This window comes from Pseudonaja textilis, chromosome 1, assembly GCF_049901715.1.
Source record: "Pseudonaja textilis isolate UNSWEBS1 chromosome 1, rPseTex1.2, whole genome shotgun sequence".
NCBI lineage: Eukaryota > Metazoa > Chordata > Lepidosauria > Squamata > Elapidae > Pseudonaja > Pseudonaja textilis.
In genome coordinates, this window is record NC_141990.1 from 119,706,219 (window position 1) to 119,723,141 (window position 16,923).

Below are 16,923 nucleotides of genomic sequence, written 5' to 3' on the forward strand. Positions count from 1 at the left end.
GACTAAAATGTCATCGAAATAAGGGACAACCCCCGGGAGACCTTGGAGAATCCTTTCCATGAGGGATTGGAATATACCCGGGGCCACACTTACACCGAATTGGAGGCGTTTACACTTGAACGCCCCTCTATGTGTGACTATGGTTTGTAATTCAGCTGTCTGATCATCAACAGGGAACTGTTGGTATGCCTGGGACATATCTAATTTGGCAAAGATGGTGCCGGGCTCGAAGGTGTGTAACAGGTGTTGAATAACAGGGACGGGGTAGGCGCTGACCTGCAGATAACGGTTGAGGGTGGTTTTATAGTCTGCGCAGATTCTTATGCTGCCATCTTTCTTGAGTGGGGTGACTATGGGGGTCTCCCATTTGGCAAAGTCGGTTGGCTCTAACACCCCTTGCTTCAGTAACTTATCTAATTCTAAATCTAACTTAGGACGGATGGCAAAGGGCACTCTGCGTGGCTTAAGGCGAAGGGGAATTGCCTGGGGGTCCACAGTGAAGGAGATGGGGGTGCCAGAATAGCAGCCCAGCTCGCTGCTAAAAACATCAGAGTAGTCTGAGAATAGGGCGTCTACATCAGAGGTTGAGACAGCATGAATCCCCGTTACACTAAGGCCGAGAGAAGGGAACCAATCTAGTCCCAACAGACTGGGGAGGGCACCATTAACAACCACCAAAGGCAAATGGCCTTTAAAACCTTAGAACTGAACTAAAAACTTGCCTTTCCCGAGGACAGGGATGTTCTTGCCTTGGTAGTCCCGCAGTGTCAGGTGGCAATTCTGCAGCTTCCTCTTAGAGAATCTGGGATGAATCTTCTTTAGGGTTTCCCAGGAGATGATCGAAAGTGCAGATCCCGTGTCTACCTCCATTCTGCAAGGCTTACCTTCTAAAGAAACAAAAATACTGATTTTATTAGGAGTCTTGGAAGTATGGTTCGCGTGGTAGCAAGTATAGCAGTCCTCCACTTGCCTTTGGAAATTAGCAGGTGGTGGAGGTCTCTGAGGAAGGTTCCGCCGTGCTTGGCAGACTCTGGCTAGGTGGCCTTTCTTCTGACAATTTAGACAGATGGCATTCCTAAACCTGCAGGATGCCCTAGAGTGGGAACCCCCGCAAGCTAGGCAAATGGGAGGTTGCTTGGGGGTGAAGCTGTTTCTCTGCCCCGCTCCTTCCTGTGAGGGCTTTTGTTGCCTAAGGCGGTTAATGTCTGTTGAGTCTGTGGGGTCTTCTTCGAGGGAAACTTCCTCTGAATGAATAGTGGAGCTGCTGGGTTTTAAAGGAGTTCCTTGAATCTCAGCTGCTGATTGGGCAGAGAGTTCAGCAGCTTGGCCTTCTTCTACGGCTAAGGCTAGGGTTAAATCCTTTTTGGCTAGCAAGCGCCTTTGAAGCCTAAGGTCTCTAACCCCACAGACGATCTGGTCTAATAACATGTCCTCTAGGTAGTCTCTAAAACCACACTGTAAGGCAGCTGTTCTCAGAGCTGCCATATACTCATTAATTGACTCCCCCTCAGCCTGCCTTCTAGTTCTGAAGGCGTATCTCTTGGCTATCTGGGATGGTTTAGGTGAGTAGTGGTTGGAGAGGATCTCTTGGAGTTCATCCCAAGGTACGCTCCTGATAGCGCGAGGGGCAACTAGTGCTGTAGCGGTGTCAAAAACCGCAGCCCCACAGTAGCTGAGGAAGAAGGATTTTTTCTTGTGTTCTGCAGCATCAGTTAGACCAATAGCGTTGAGGAAGTAGCTGAAACGGTTTTTATATGAATCCCACGTTTCCTCGGTAGGCTTGAAGGGTGGAAATGTCGGATTGGCGTTCATTTTTTCGAGGCAGCAGTGCCTGTCACCTTAGTCGTTGTGATTCCAAAATTCGCGCTCTTAGAAGAGCGTTTGCGGCTGCGCCTATCAGGCGGTGTCTGTCTCCCCGTCTGAGGGGCTTTTTTGAGTTTCGCGCTCTTTGTGAGCGCCGGCGGCTGCGGCTTCAGCGCCCGTGGCTTCGCTCTTAGTGGCTACCGCTCAGTGTCTGTCTCCCCGGCTGAGGGGCTTTTTGAGTTTCGCGCTCTTTGTGAGCGCCGGCGGCTGCGGCTTCAGCGCCCGTGGCTTCGCTCTTTGTGGCTTCAGCTCTTCAGAATCGCACTTCTGGCAGCCTCCGATCGCGTCCCGCCCTCGTCGCCAGTGTTGTAGAGCGGCGGAGGAAACGAGGCTGAGCCAGAGTGAAACGTTAAAGGCTTTATTGCAAGAATAAAGGGTTGCCACGTCTGCCTTCTAACTTGGCAGGTTAGCTGGGGGCAACGGGGCTGACACTGCCCGACAGCCGCCTTTTATAGACGGCTGTCAAACGGTGCCAGCCAATGGGAGCGGCTGGTGCTCCCGCTCAAACAGCGGACCTGGTTGGGGACTCCAACCAGTCCCAAAGACATAACAATAACGATGATGAAACAAACTAGCAAACAAAAGATTCTCGGTACAAGCAAAAATTGTTTTAATTTTTCAGAATAAATTTTGAATCTGAATATTTTAAAAATATTTGTATGTATTCTTTCAGACCCTTTGTTGATGAATTGTGTTAATATCGTCAATTTAAACACATCCACCTTCCAGAAAGGCTGGGAAACATGGCTCTGTGGGCTTCACTTGGGGTGCACTGAAAAGCATAAAGTTGTGGGGATTGGTTAGAGCTCTCAAATCGTTCTTCCTAAATAATTTTTAACATTGCTTCCCTCCTTTGAATTTTATATTACGTTATGCATATGTTTTTAGTATTTCATTTGTATAGCTCCTATAGACTCTCTGTGAGAGAGTTGGGAAGTTAAATATCATAAATAGTATATGTTATATTCTCATGATATCCTAAACTGTACTGGCCATTAGTTATGGCTATGGACCATAGGGATGAAGCATTTAGCAGACAATAGTTAGTGATTATTGTCACTACACTATTCCATATGTTCCTTTTTAGCTCTGGAGACGATTCAGCGTGTCCTTGATCCCTTTTTCAATTCACCAGGTGAATGGCACAAAGTAGTGAAACAGGAGACAACCTCCATACACACACATAACTTCCTATTGTTTTTAGCTATGACAGGTGGAGGCAATCTGCTGCAATGCATGATTGTTCTCCCCTCCACCATATACCTGCTCCCATGACAAACAACCCATTTGTATGCATCACTGACTGCTGCAATGCAGGATACAGCCCACTCTGCACAAACAAAACACCCAAGAAGAAAAAGCCACTTTCAGAAAGGCAGAATCTCAATCCATAAGAATTGACTATGGACTGGAAAAGGGCCTTTGAATTGGTAATGAAAATGGCAGAAACAAATATTAGCATATCAAACTATGGCGTTGATCTTACCACTATGGTCATGCAGCATAGCACATCTACTACCTGCATGGAGTCAAGAGGAAGTGAATGAAATAATATCTTACGATGTTATGTGCTTATAACCATATTGTATTAGTTCTACCATGTGTAAGCTGGATACCTTCTATATCTGCTTTTTTGGCAATTTTTAAGGGAAATTGTTGAAAATGTGGTAAGGCTCAATAATTAGACAGAAACTTCATTGATTCCCCCTGGCGGATGACAGTCTCAGGACTCACTTGGAGAAGTGTGCCCTTCTTTGTTCTTTTACGTTTCTTGGGGCCTTCAGTATTATTAAACAAAGTATCCTGGACTACTTACAAGGGTTTTTGAACCCTTGTAAGTTGGGAGCAAGTAGTGATTCTGCTACTTCCAGAGTTGGTAATCTAGTTGATGGAAATAAGAGAGAAGTCATCCATTACTTTGGGATGTACTATACACTGATAATAATCAATTGTACATCCCTAAGATGTGCCAGGAATATGGTGAAACTCCTGACCTAGTATTTGGGGGCTGTTAGGCTCTAAGTGAACAAGTGGAGATTGAATCCTATGTTGTTTGTAAAAAAAGTCATTCATTTTAACATCACTACACATAACAGTGGAACCAGAACAGCACATGTACCAGTGTCTTCTATGCTTGGAACCATATCAGAGGAAAGACAGGTAGAAGCTGGTACAGACTGACAGATTTAGTATTTTGTACCGCTGACTTCATATAAATTCTTGACAGTTTAGAAACCACTGCCTAAAATCCATACAATTAGTAGTCAGGAGGCTGAGAATCATCTTAAATTAAACGAGATGGGAGGATCTGAGTCTCTGACCAAGCTGTCATCAACACTATCTTGGAAACACTATCAATTCTTCATACAGCAAGGTTTACATTGGAAGAAGAGGGCCATTATAACATCACTTTTACATCAGATGTGATTACTCTCCCAGACGCTTCCCCAGATGCTGTTCCAGATGTTGATTCAGAGGAGAATGTGATGGCAGCTGAGGGCTACAAGCCAGGATTGGAGGGACTGAGCACAGGGGAGCAATCTGATGAGAAATTGGCTGATTTAGAGATAGGAGAGGCTCAGCTGCACCCAGGAAGCCCAGAGGCTTTGAATGAAAAGGACACATAGCTGCAGCTGGTCAGTGGAGAACAAAAACAACACCTCCTCCTCTACATCCAAGAGCACATAGGGCTGAGAAGAAGCAGGCACAATGAAAGTCAGCCAGGCTACTCCTGAGGAAGTAGCCTCACCCATAAATGAGTTGCATTAGGAAGCAGTTATTTAGCTCAGCAAATGAAATGAAATGATGCTGGGAGCAACCTGTCTGTTTTCTTGCTGTGTGTTCTTGCCTTGAACTTTGGATCATGTCTCTTCAACTGTGGCCTTGCCTTGCTTTTGTGAATTTGCCTTTATCCTGTGGATTTGCCTTTGCTTTACCTTGCCTTGCCTTTGCCTAGTGGACTTGCCTTTGCCTTGGGGACTGGACTTACCTTTGCCTTGAGCACCAGTGTTGGTTTCATTTGAGTAGCCTATGGAACTCATTGGGGTTCACCTGGTGCAGGCACAGGGAATTGCTGGGGAATACTAATTCAGGCTTGGAAGCCTTAATAAAGACTTTTAACATCTGTGGTCTGTGTGTGCATGTGAGCAGGAAAGCACAGCGGAACTAAAGGCAACTTCAGCTGTCCCCACAGATGGCTAAAGGCAAAATTCAGGTGATGTCATGATTGTTACTTAAGAGTAATTAACAGTGGTTACTGAGGGTCTTCATACTATTTTTAAAAAAATATGATTATCAGGTAAATTGTGTAGCCTATGTAAATCTGCTATTCTCCAAAACTCCACCTCCTTTGTCTTGGGACTGAGTCTGCCAAGCTATTTAGACCCACCTCTGTTGCCATGGTTACCCAGCTTCTGACTCAGTCCCTCACCAGAGCTGGATGTGTCTTGGCTCTTGCAGAGCATTAAAATGAACTTGAGACTCAAGATTTTTATAGTTTCATCAGTGCTGTACTTCAAGTTTGTTCCCAGGTATCCGGTAGAGCAAATGCCACAACAAATGGGGCTGGGAAAGGCTCGTCCCTTCCCCCCCAGAAGTGATTTCAGGACTGGATCTTTGGCTCCTGGTGTTGAGGCCATTGAACTGTAAATGATCTGGCAAGCCCAGGCTGACAGTGTTTGGGATGCTCACAGGCAGGTTAATTCCCAGGCAAATGGTGCAAGGAGCCCTGTGCCACAGGGAAGCCTCACAGTGGCTTAGCACCAATCAGCTGGCCAAATTTGGTGGCAAAAGCGGCACAAGAAATGTTTTCTGGTCTCCCACCCTTCTGTCAAAAGGACTAAATACAAAGGTCTCACAGCGGGATTGTTCCGCTCACCTGGCCATATTTGGAGGAGACTAAGAGAAGAAGACAGCCAATTAAAACCTTGAGCTAGTGGAATTCAAAATGGAGGGCACAAGAGTCCTGTCGGCAGAATCAGGTTACGAAGAGGCCCTGTCCCCTAGCATTTTGCAGGCCTTATCTACGAACAGGAGATGGGCAAAAACCCAGTCATCAGCTCAGGAGGAGGCAGCCAAGATTAAAGCCAAGGCCGTTGCTAAGAAAAAAACCAAGGCTGAGAAGAAAGTAGAGAAGATAAGGCATGAGGCCCTGGAAAGGCAGCTTCCCAAGGGCCTGGAACAGAGAGAGGGGCGGGGCCAACAGTCACCCCATTCTGGTGGTTTACAAGATTCCTTCCATATTTGCTGTGTCCGCAGACTGACAAGTTCACTCTCTGGTTTGCTGCCTGCGCGGGAGCGCCGATCGCACCCATTGGCTGATGCCGTTTGACAGCCGGCTATAAAAGGAGCTGTCAAACGGTATCAGCTGTCGCCGCCAGCTGATACTGATGGACAATGTGGCTGCAAAGGCTCACATCAAATGTCAAAGGGAAACCGGATCCAAGAATCTCATGCAGGAAGCAGAGAAGTTAGGTCTTTGGGCAGAGAGGCACTTGCTGTCCTTTAGGGCAGAGCACATTTCAGGGAGTCGACAACATACAAGCCAATTGGCTCAGCAGAGCCAAAATAGACCACTCGGAATGGCATCTCCATCCAGACTTATTCAGAGAAATGACAGAGATTTTTGGAACACTAGACATGGACTTGCTAGCTTCTCCAGTCCAAACCCTAACTGCCCAAGTACTTCACCAGGTTTTCCAGGGGCAGAAGGGATCAATGCCATTCGGAGCCAGTGGCCATGGGGTCTCCTTTCCGCTTCTTCCTCTCATTCTGCCTGTAATCAGGAAGATGTTGTCGAAAAAGGCGGAGATTTTGCTCCTGGACCCTCATCAGCCCAGAGATCCCTGGTTTGCAGATCTGGTGAATCTATCGGTGACTCAACCTTGGAGGATTCCCTCCAACAAGATTTCCTTCAGCCAGGGGGCCCTGCTCCATATGGAGCCCCAGTGGCTCCAGCTGGCCGGCTGATGATTGAGTGGGGATCTCTAGCCAAGGACAGTTTATCTTCCAAGGTAATTGCTACGATCCAGGCCTCTAGGAGACTATCAACTAACCACATATATGACGCTACTTGGAGGTCCTTTTGCCTATGGTGTACTAAGACTAAACATTCAGCCACTTCAGCTTCTATAAGCATTGTTCTGAAATTCCTGCAGGACAGACTGGACAGAGGGCTCTCACTCAGCATTCTTTGTAGGCAGGTGGTGCTTTGTCCTCAGTTTTATCTGCTGATACTTTGGGATCTCTTTCCCAACATCCCTTGGTTCCTAGGTTCCTTGAGGGAGTGACGAACTTGCATCTGCCTGTAGTCTACAGGTATCCTACATGGGATCTGTCAAAAGTCCTGCAGACTCTTCCAGGGGCTCCCTTTGAGCCATTGAGATCCATTGACCTGAGGTTCCTCACAATCCAGGTAGCCTTCTTGGTAGCTATCACATCGGCCAGAAGTGTTTTCGAGCTGGCAGTGCTCTCTGGGCAGATCTATGCATTTTCCACCATAACAGAGCGGTACTGAGGTTAGACCGTACCTTTGTTTCACAGAGCGCAAGAGCTGGTTTTGCTAGACAAATTCCAAAGTTATTCCCAAGAATTCCCAGGTGTACCTATTCAAAAATATTTTATCAAATATAACATATACGAAGATGGGATGCCATGTGTATTGAAAAAACATGAAATAATCATACTGAGAGGCAGTTAGTTCATAGATTTGCATATGAGTCATGCAAAAAAAAAAAAGTGAAGAAAATTTTTTTTCTGAATTTTTCCATAAGTATTTCTAAGATTTTCAAATTCTACAGAATTCTATACCAGGGAAATGGAAGAGCCAAGGATGTCCCATAATTAGGCTATATCATTAGCCATAAAATAAGAGAGTTTAGATAGAATGCACTCTTCGTGGCATTAGAAATAAAATTTAGATGGCTTTTCTTGATATGCTTGGCTAAATTGTTCCAAAGGCAAATGTGTTGAAAAATCTTGCTAATATTCTGCCTGCTAATTTCTGCTGAGAAGTTATTCATCAGCTTAAATTATTGTCTCTTTCAACTTGGCTAGTTTTGATTGGACAAAATGCTATTGGATATATAATTTAGGAAACTCAGGTTTCTTTTCAAATACAATCTTCAAATACGAGATAGTACTAATGTGATTCTACTCGACTTGTTTTTAATATATTTCAGTGAATTATGACATCTAAACTTCAAAGACACCTGTACTCCATTTTTGGGACTCCCTCTGCTTTCTGCTTAACCCAATGAAGGACAACCAGGACTGGCTGGATTGCTGTGGCTAAGAAATGCAGTTGTGTGACATTATATTTTACAACTCTTCAATTAACAACAGCGTTAACAAATACTGGATCAAGAAATATCACCTAGACACAAGGAAGATTAAGGAAGCATTAGAAATAATAAAGCAGCAAATAATAGCTACAGCCAAGAAGATCACCAGACATGAAGTTCAAATTCCACACTACAACCATGCGCTCCGATTTCAATCCAATCAGAAACATTCCTACAATCCATCAATGGAGAGACTGCAGTTCAATCAACACTTGATAAGGAAGACACAGTGCAGTTCTGGGTGCAGATATAGGATAACCCAAAGAAATACTATAAGAATACATGTCATGGCTCAACATACAGTATGATCTTTATATACTGTTGTTGCTCTCCAGCCCCATGTAGTGGCCAGAGAGACAAACACCAATCTATATTGTTTTGAAGCTGAACCCTTTACCCATCAGTCCGCACTCTCGAACAAGTGCACTCTGGAAAGGCAGACTACATTTCCTTTAGCATTTGGAGAAGGCAGAAGCACATGGTCATCCATGGATAAATCTACATCCCACACAGAGCATCCCTGCTGAGATTTAAATTGCTTGTATTTATTAATTGTTATGTTCAGCAGTAACTTAATACTGTCTATCTTGTATTTGGTTCTCATTGTATGTATTCCTATTTTCCCCAGTTTCACTATATCCTGTTCTTTCAATACAGCATTCAGATCTGTACACATGGTCTGTTTTATTGAGGATTAGCTGGATACCCATGCTTCGCTACAAAACTATAAACTTAAAGCTTGAAACTGTGCAATGGCACCAGGCTTCAGCTGAAGACTCTGTACAAACACGTAATCAAAGTCATGATTTTCACAGGCATCAATCAGGGAAAAACTGTTTTCATCCCCCAATTCCTCTGATCCCATCAGACTACCACTTCGAGTTCAAATGACTACAATTTCCCATTAAGGTGTGCTCACCATTACCATCAATAAGGCACAGAGACAGACTTTGAAAGTGGCTGGTGTGCATTTGAGGAGTGATTGTTTCTCCCATGGCCAGTTCTATGTGGCGTGCTCCAGAGTCACTTCACCTGACAGCCTGGTCATCATCCAGCCAGAGAGCAAAACTAGGAATGTTGTTTACAGGGATGTCCTGAGCAATTCATCTGAGGGAGGAATTGAAAATCTATGCTATGCAAGTTATTAACCTGGCTACATAGACCAAAAAGCCAGGGGTGCTGGTGGGATTAAAGGGCTTAAGCAAACATTCTTGATCAATCTGTTGCTGGCCAAAAATTAGGACCGGAAGGAAGTCATTGGATGATGGTAGATAAGAAGACTGTGTAAGGGTTCAGGGTAGGGCTCAAGGAGAGGGAGCTGGACTTTATTGCCACTGCAGCACATCCCAGGAGTCTCATCCTGCCACTTCAGGGCACGGCACCAGGCACAGGGTAACCAAGGTCCAAGATCAACAACTTTTTCCCTGGAGTAATCAATCTGAGGTTCATATTTAAAACCAGACAAATACTTATTAGTCCAAGGCATTGATCTGATTTGTGTTATCTTTTTACTGTATTTAATTGTAGCTGCCTGATTAACATAGGGGTTATTAGATGCATACTTTTTTACAACCTCCATTGATTTCGGGATGACTTTGACAATACTTTTTTGCAGCTTCCCTCGTGTTTTCCTAATCACATCTGTAAAATTTTTCCTGAGTTTTTCCCCTCTTTTCCCTTTAACTGGTGTTACAGTGGAAGAAACAGATTAATCTGAACTGAGGTCAGTGTAAGAAGTGAGTTGGGGCTGGGACACTACTCAGGAGAAATTCAGTTCACAATCCGTTGGCTCAATGGTGGTCAGTGATTGAAACTGCCGCCTTGAGTTCGGAAGCAGTACCATAGGTTGAAGGTATAGACATTTTGGTGAAGAGCCCCAGACCACTCCTGAGTGAAGGACTGGAATGTCTACCAGTTTGGACTGAGGAAACAGAACGTGAGGTACCTGGCAGTTGGAACAGAGTTCTTTTCATGTAGGGAGAGGGAGTAGAATGTCTAACTCCTTAGCATCAGAGCGTGTTAATAAAAGGCAACTGGCAGTTGGAACAGAGTTCTTTTCAGGTGGGTAGGGGAACTCCTTAGCATCAGAGTGTGTTAATTACTGTATTAAGAAATAGTAATGATCTGATTATCATTTCAAAAAATCCTTTCTTAGCAAACACCTAGAAGTCAAGAGGAATATACATGCCAAATTTCAAGTTTGTAAGCTTTACGGTTCTGGAGATTTTGTGATGAGTGAGCGGTACTTGGCTTTTTACATATATAGATAGATGGGTTTATCTGCATGTTGAGCTGTACACAAACTAATATTAACATGTAGAAGAGACAGAACAATACAACTTGGCTAAAGGAGGTGAGTAAGAATAAAAAAGCTGAAATGAAAGAACTTGTCATAGCAGCAGAAATGGTGGAGAGAAAAAGGCAAAGATCAAAAATTGGTCAGCCACAGGTGAAGATGAACTAACTGCATGGTTTTTGGTTGAAACATCTAACTGGTCTACACTCACTGGTTTCCAAGCAGTTTAAGCACATACTGCAAAGAGATGAAATTGAAAAGTGGCTAACATATGACAAGACCAATCTGATAATGAAATAGTCAACAAAAGGGACAGCACCAGGCAACTACAGGCTGCTTATGGTGGCTCAGCAGCTTAAAGACAACTAGATTTTCCAACCACAAATGGTTGGCTCTCTGTACTCTAGCAGTTTGGGCCCTAGCACTGAGTGATGGAGTGGGGTGCCATCACTCACCTCAGCTTCTGTGAATTTAGCCATTCAAAAACATGCAAAATGAAAGTAGCACTCAAGTGGGAAGTTAACAACACTTCGTGTGGCAGCAAGAAACCAACTGGTGCCAGACGTGCTTGAATGTGAGGCAAATACACCAACATTCCACAGAATATAATTAGCCATTCTGCTTGTGGAGTTAGTTGATGTGCACCGTGGATAGTGAGAACTAACAATCTTAGGCAGCCAAACTACTCTGAATAACATTGTAGATTCCCTGCTACTCAATGTACAAATACCATATGCTAAATAAATAATTAACCTGCTTACCAACAACTTTCAAATTGCTAACTGGTATTGTAGATGATGCAGTCCAACACTATCTACTTGGAATAAAGCTCTTTCCACCTGAGCAGAAAGAAAATTGCCCCACAGCATTAGATACATAGATGAACTAAAAGACATAGACAGGAAGACCAGAATAATAATGACCATGGATGACCATGGAACCATTCATCATTGCAGTGACATTGACAGACTACTTATCACATAAAATGGACCCAGCCTGATCGTTCAAGACTTATAATATACCCATTGCTATAATAATTAAGTCTATCTACATAGCTGCAGATTGTCCTCTTCTCTTCTCTTCTTTCCTTCCATGTCTCCCATAATGGCAGTGTCTTCTCTAAAGACTACCATTATTCTGACTGTATCACCAGCTCTCTTGAAACAAGGCTCCCCCCCTACTTAATTAGAAAGAACTTCTCCCCCATCCCCTCCAGTCCAACAATCAACTATTCTTTGACAGGATTATCTGTAAAGAAAATCTCAAAGGTCCATAGGAAACTGAATTTTGAACTCAGTATCTAAAGGCGATACACAGCCCAATATATTCTAGATGGCTAAATTAAAGTTATAAGCACAATCAGACTAGACAATTGTGCTTTGTTTTACATATTTTCCTATTTGTGTGAGAGAGGGGTGGGGTGGAGAGAGAGAGAAATTTTTTTTTGATACATTTAAGAAAAAAATCTGAAGCTCATTAAAGAAAGCGAAGAAAGAAGGCTGAAGGAAAAAGGAGATGATTATGAACTTGAAAGTGTATCTTCAGTCTCTGGGTCACAAACAGACGATACTTGCATTATATCTAAAATTATTAGTTCTTATTATCCTGTATTACAATATATTGCCCTAACATCTATTTTCCATTTATTTGTAAAAAGAAAGTACGCTGAAAACTGTACAATGATTGCAGAAATATGGATAACCACTAGATGGTTGAAAATGAAAGTTTTCTTTGTAATTTTTCTTACATCTAGTGATCATCAAGATTTTTCAGTACAGATGTTGTAGCCCTGCAATCCTTTTTTCCTGACATATCCATTCTACTTTTAACTAACCATTCATACGGAATTCTCATTATAAACAGAATGTATATTAATATTCTCAGCTTATGTTTCCAACATGAAAAACAATCTCCAAAACCAAATTATTCATTCAGTATCCTGCCCATGTTCTGTTGACACTTTACTTATAGAAGTCTCAATATTCTGACTGATCAGTAATGTGATTTTTAAGTGCTGGAATAATTTCCAATTGTCCTCATAACTTCACTTGAGTTTATTCAGAATGCCAACCAAAGGAGACACAGTTTGATGATGAGTGATTTGTCCCTCCATTCACTTATGTCATTTAAGCCAAAGAAGGTAAGTCAAAGGAGGGGCATGTTTTAACATAAAAATGTACATATATTTTCTTCTCCATTGTGGTGGAGATAGCATTCAGGATTGGGTAATCAGTCACCTCTTGCTGACTGGACTGAGTCTGTCAAGTCTTTGAAGACACTCCTCCTGTTGCTAGGGTTGTCCCAGAAATTGACTCAGTCAGCTTGCTGGATGATGTGTTAATTTCTGCTCCTAAAAAGATCTAAATTTAAACCAGTTTAATTAGAAAATTAGAGAAAAAAATCACCAATCCTGAAAACTATCTCAACTAAGAACCGGTCTACTCGTTTCACAGCTGTCAAAGACAGCGTGGTCAGGGCTTTGGCCCAGGCTGTTGGATATCGGATCAGCTGAGGGCCGGTCTACTACGTGATTTTAGCGGGAGGTGTGAAGATACACCATCCACGCAGTTTCCCCACATTTGGTTTGGGAAGGTTCTCCGCGGCTTGAAATGGCCACCACAGACACCTTGGTTTACCATGGCAGCGTTAAAGGGGCAGAAGACACCAAACGAAGGACGAAAAACCTTTCCATAACAAGTAAGGTAACTAGAATAGTATTTGGGCTAGAACAGAGCCAGGGAAGCCACAGATAAAAGATGTGGAGAATACTGTTTAAAATATTGGAATAGAAAATGGCAGAATTATCACAGAACACTAGCTGCGCAATCAGGAGTTGGAGGATACGGCTCGCAGACTGTCACACTCACTCAGCCCAGCATCCCCAGATCAGTTGTCTTCATCTAGCAGCCCCAAGCCAAGGGACAAGCCTGCAGGGGCTTGAAAGAGCTCCAAGGCAACTGAGCAGGATGAGCACCATAGAGACTAGGCTCTGGACAAGTTGTGGGCGAGAGGAAAAGAAACGGCCCAAAATACTGCAGAAATGGTGCTCAGCACAGTTTCCCACCTAAATGAGGAGCAACCGTTATTAAGAGGAGATAGGGACATACTGACAGGAGTGTCGTAACAGAAATGGCCACAGGGGAAGCTGAAGAGCAAGAATTGCTGCAAGAGTCCCTTGAAGTCTCTGAGATAAGCAATTTCTTTTCAGTCTGCCCAGCAACAGGGCAACTGCCAGTTCCAGCCCACAGACCCAGACTGGGAACAAGATCCTGAATTCCAAATTAATATGCAGGCTCTTGAGGAAGTAAAAGAAGGGGTGTCAGCAGCCTTGAAACAGATCAGGCGCTTCAGAGGCATCAATTTCATCATCAAGACATAGTAGGAGACACAGGTTTCATTATGAGGTTGATCTTGCCCTGCATTCTGAATCAGGGTCCTATGCTTGTTCTGAAAGCTCCCACTCCATCCCATCTGACAGTGGCTAAATGATGGACCAAAATTACTCAGATGATGAAGGCCTGGATAATTCTGATCAAATCTCTATGCCAGGCCTATTTCAGCCTGCCATATTCAAGTTGCTCCTCTTCAAGGCTAAGAAAGCCACAGGGCAGGGTTTAGGTTCCTGAATCAAAGGAGCCTACAGACCCCTCAGAAGACCCCAATGACCCATTGTTTCTGAAAAAACTGTTACAGCACATGTTATCCCTACGCCAAGAATGTTTACCACAGTCATCCAAAGGCAATGGTTGCTGTGTTCACAGACTGACAGCGGTCCTCTCTCTGGTCCGCTGCCTGCGCGGGAGCGCCGACCGCTCCCATTGGTTGATGCCGTTTGACAGCCGGCTATAAAAGGAGCTGTCAAACGGCATCAGCTGTCACCGCCAGCTGACTGCCAGTTAGCCTCGGCAGCCACGGCAACCCTTTATTCACTAGAATAAAGCCTGTTAAATGTTGAGCCTGTGTCTGTCTCAATCTCTACTGCCGCTCCACAACACTGGCGACGAAGGTGAGATTTGATAAGAGACAACCAGGCAAAGACAGCTGAGCACAGTCACTGTCAAAAAAAGCTGAAGCTGCTAGAGCTGAACTACGTCACCGCCGCTGATGCTCTCCACGAGCGCGAAGTTCAAACTCCCAGCTGAGGAGTCTGCCGCCGCCTGACAGGCGCAGCTGCGAGTGCTTTTCTAAAAGCGCGAATCTAAGCTCCCTCAGCTGAGGAGACTGCCATTTTCAAGATGGGCACAAACCTGACATTCCCTCCCTTCCAACCGACGGGCGAGACGTGGGAGTCGTACATGAACCGGTTCAAGTGTTTCCTAAACGCTATCGACCTGACAGAAGCCATTGACCTGAGGAAAAGATCCTATTTCCTGAGTTTCTGTGGGGCTGCAGTTTTTGATACAGCCTCAGCATTAGTATCCCCATGCTCTGTGAAAGCTATTCCCTGGGAGTTGCAGGGAATCCTGTCTAACCACTACTCCCCCAAACCCTCTCAAATAGCTAGGAGACTGGCTTTTAGAAGGAGAGTTCAGGCTGAAGGGGAGACCGTTAGTCAGTATATGGCAGCCTTAAGATCAGCTGCCATACACTGTGGGTTTAGGGATTACCTGGAAGACATGCTACTTGACCAAATTGTAGGAGGGGTTAGAGACCTAAAGCTACAGAGGCATTTCTTAGCAAAAAAAGATTTAACCCTAAACTTAGCCATTGAAGAAGCTCAGGCTGCTGAGCTATCAGAGCTGTCAGCAGCTGAGATTCAGGGAAACCCTATTACGCAAGGGAACTCTGCCATTCACTTTGATGAGGTTTCCCTAGAAGAGGAACCACTTGATGTAAACCGTCTCAGACAACCAAGACCCCACCCCCAAGACGCCAAGGAAAAACACCAACCCAACAGCCAGACAGCAACCCAATTGTCTGAGCTGTGGGGGAGCACATCCCAGGTCAACCTGCAGATTCAGAAATGTCATCTGCCTAAACTGCCAGAAAAAAGGCCACATAGCTAGGGTTTGCCAAGCTGAAAAAACCTTCCCACAAAGACCTCAAGCGGCTTCCTTCTTCCAAAGGCAAGTTGAAGATTGCTATACCTGTTACCACTCAGACAATACCACCCCTGGGTCTAACAAAATAAGCATTTCTGTCTTTTTAGAAGGTAAACCCTGTCGGATGGAGGTGGACACCGAGTCTGCCCTCTCTATCATCTCGTGGGCCACCCTGAAGAAGCTGCTCCCTACACTCGCCAAGAAGAAGCTGCTCAACTGCCACCTGACTCTTCGAGACTATCAGGGAAAGACCATTCCAGTCCTGGGGAAAGGCAAGTTCCTAATTCAATTCCAGAACTTTAGAGGCCACTTGCCTCTGGTGGTTGTAGATGGTGCCCTTCCCAGCTTGCTTGGGCTAGATTGGTTCCCTGCCCTGGGCCTTAGTGTAACTGGTATTCACTCTGTGGTGAATACTGAGGTAGACACCCTCTTGAGGGACTACGCTGATGTTTTCAGTAATGAGCTGGGATGTTATTCTGGTACCCCTATCTCATTTGATGTAAGCCCACAAGCCACCCCCATTCATTTAAAACCTCGCAGCATTCGTTTAAAAACTGCACCATTGCCACTAAGCAAGTGGACTTCCTAGGTTATCGAATTGACACCTCTGGAATTCACCCTATAGAAACAAAAGTTAGGGCCATCCATGAGGCACCTACTCCCTCTAACAAAACAGAATTACAAGCATTTTTAGGACTTCTGAATTTCTACGCAGCTTTTCTTCCACATAAGCTTCTATAGCTGAACCTTTGCATAGACTTTTAGATAAGAAAGCCCCCTGGCACTGGGGACAAAGAGAAGCCAATGCTTTCCAAGCGGTCAAATCCCTGCTAACCTCAAATGCAGTTCTAGTCCAGTTTAACCAACAACTTCCCCTGGTTCTAGCTGCAGACGCTTCTCCCTTCGGCATAGGGGCAGTACTCAGCCATAGGCTACCTAATGGCTCCGAGGCCCCAATTGCCTTCTTCTCAAGAACATTTTCTGCAGCAGAAAGGAACTATAGTCAAATTGATAAGGAAGCCTTAGCAGCAGTTGCTGCTGTGAAAAAATTCAATGAATTCCTTTATGGTCATTACTTTGAGCTTATAACAGATCACAAACCACTTTTAGGCCTTTTAGCAGGAGACAAGCAAACCCCACAGGTACTATCCCCGTGGATGACCAGATGGACCCTGTTCCTAGCCACCTACTCATATAAACTGGTACATCGCCCGGGGAAGAACCTGTGCCACACAGATGCCCTTAGCAGGTGCCCCCTGCCAACACCAGTGGAAGACCTCACACCAATCCACACCATTTTTGATTGCAATGAACTCAACCTGCCAGTCTCAGCCGAGGATATTGCTGCCCACTCCAGAAGGGACAAGGTAATCTCCCAAGT

At 44.5% G+C, this 16,923-nt stretch overlaps 1 protein-coding gene across 1 annotated transcript; it reads left to right on the forward strand.

The window, feature by feature from the left end:
• Positions 1-14,735: 14,735 nt before the first annotated feature.
• LOC148127786 (uncharacterized) lies at positions 14,736-16,048 on the forward strand. Its single transcript, XM_087920780.1, has one exon. It carries the CDS (start codon positions 14,736-14,738, stop codon positions 15,504-15,506), a length of 771 nt encoding a protein of 256 aa, XP_087776906.1. The 3' UTR covers positions 15,507-16,048.
• Positions 16,049-16,923: the final 875 nt, after the last annotated feature.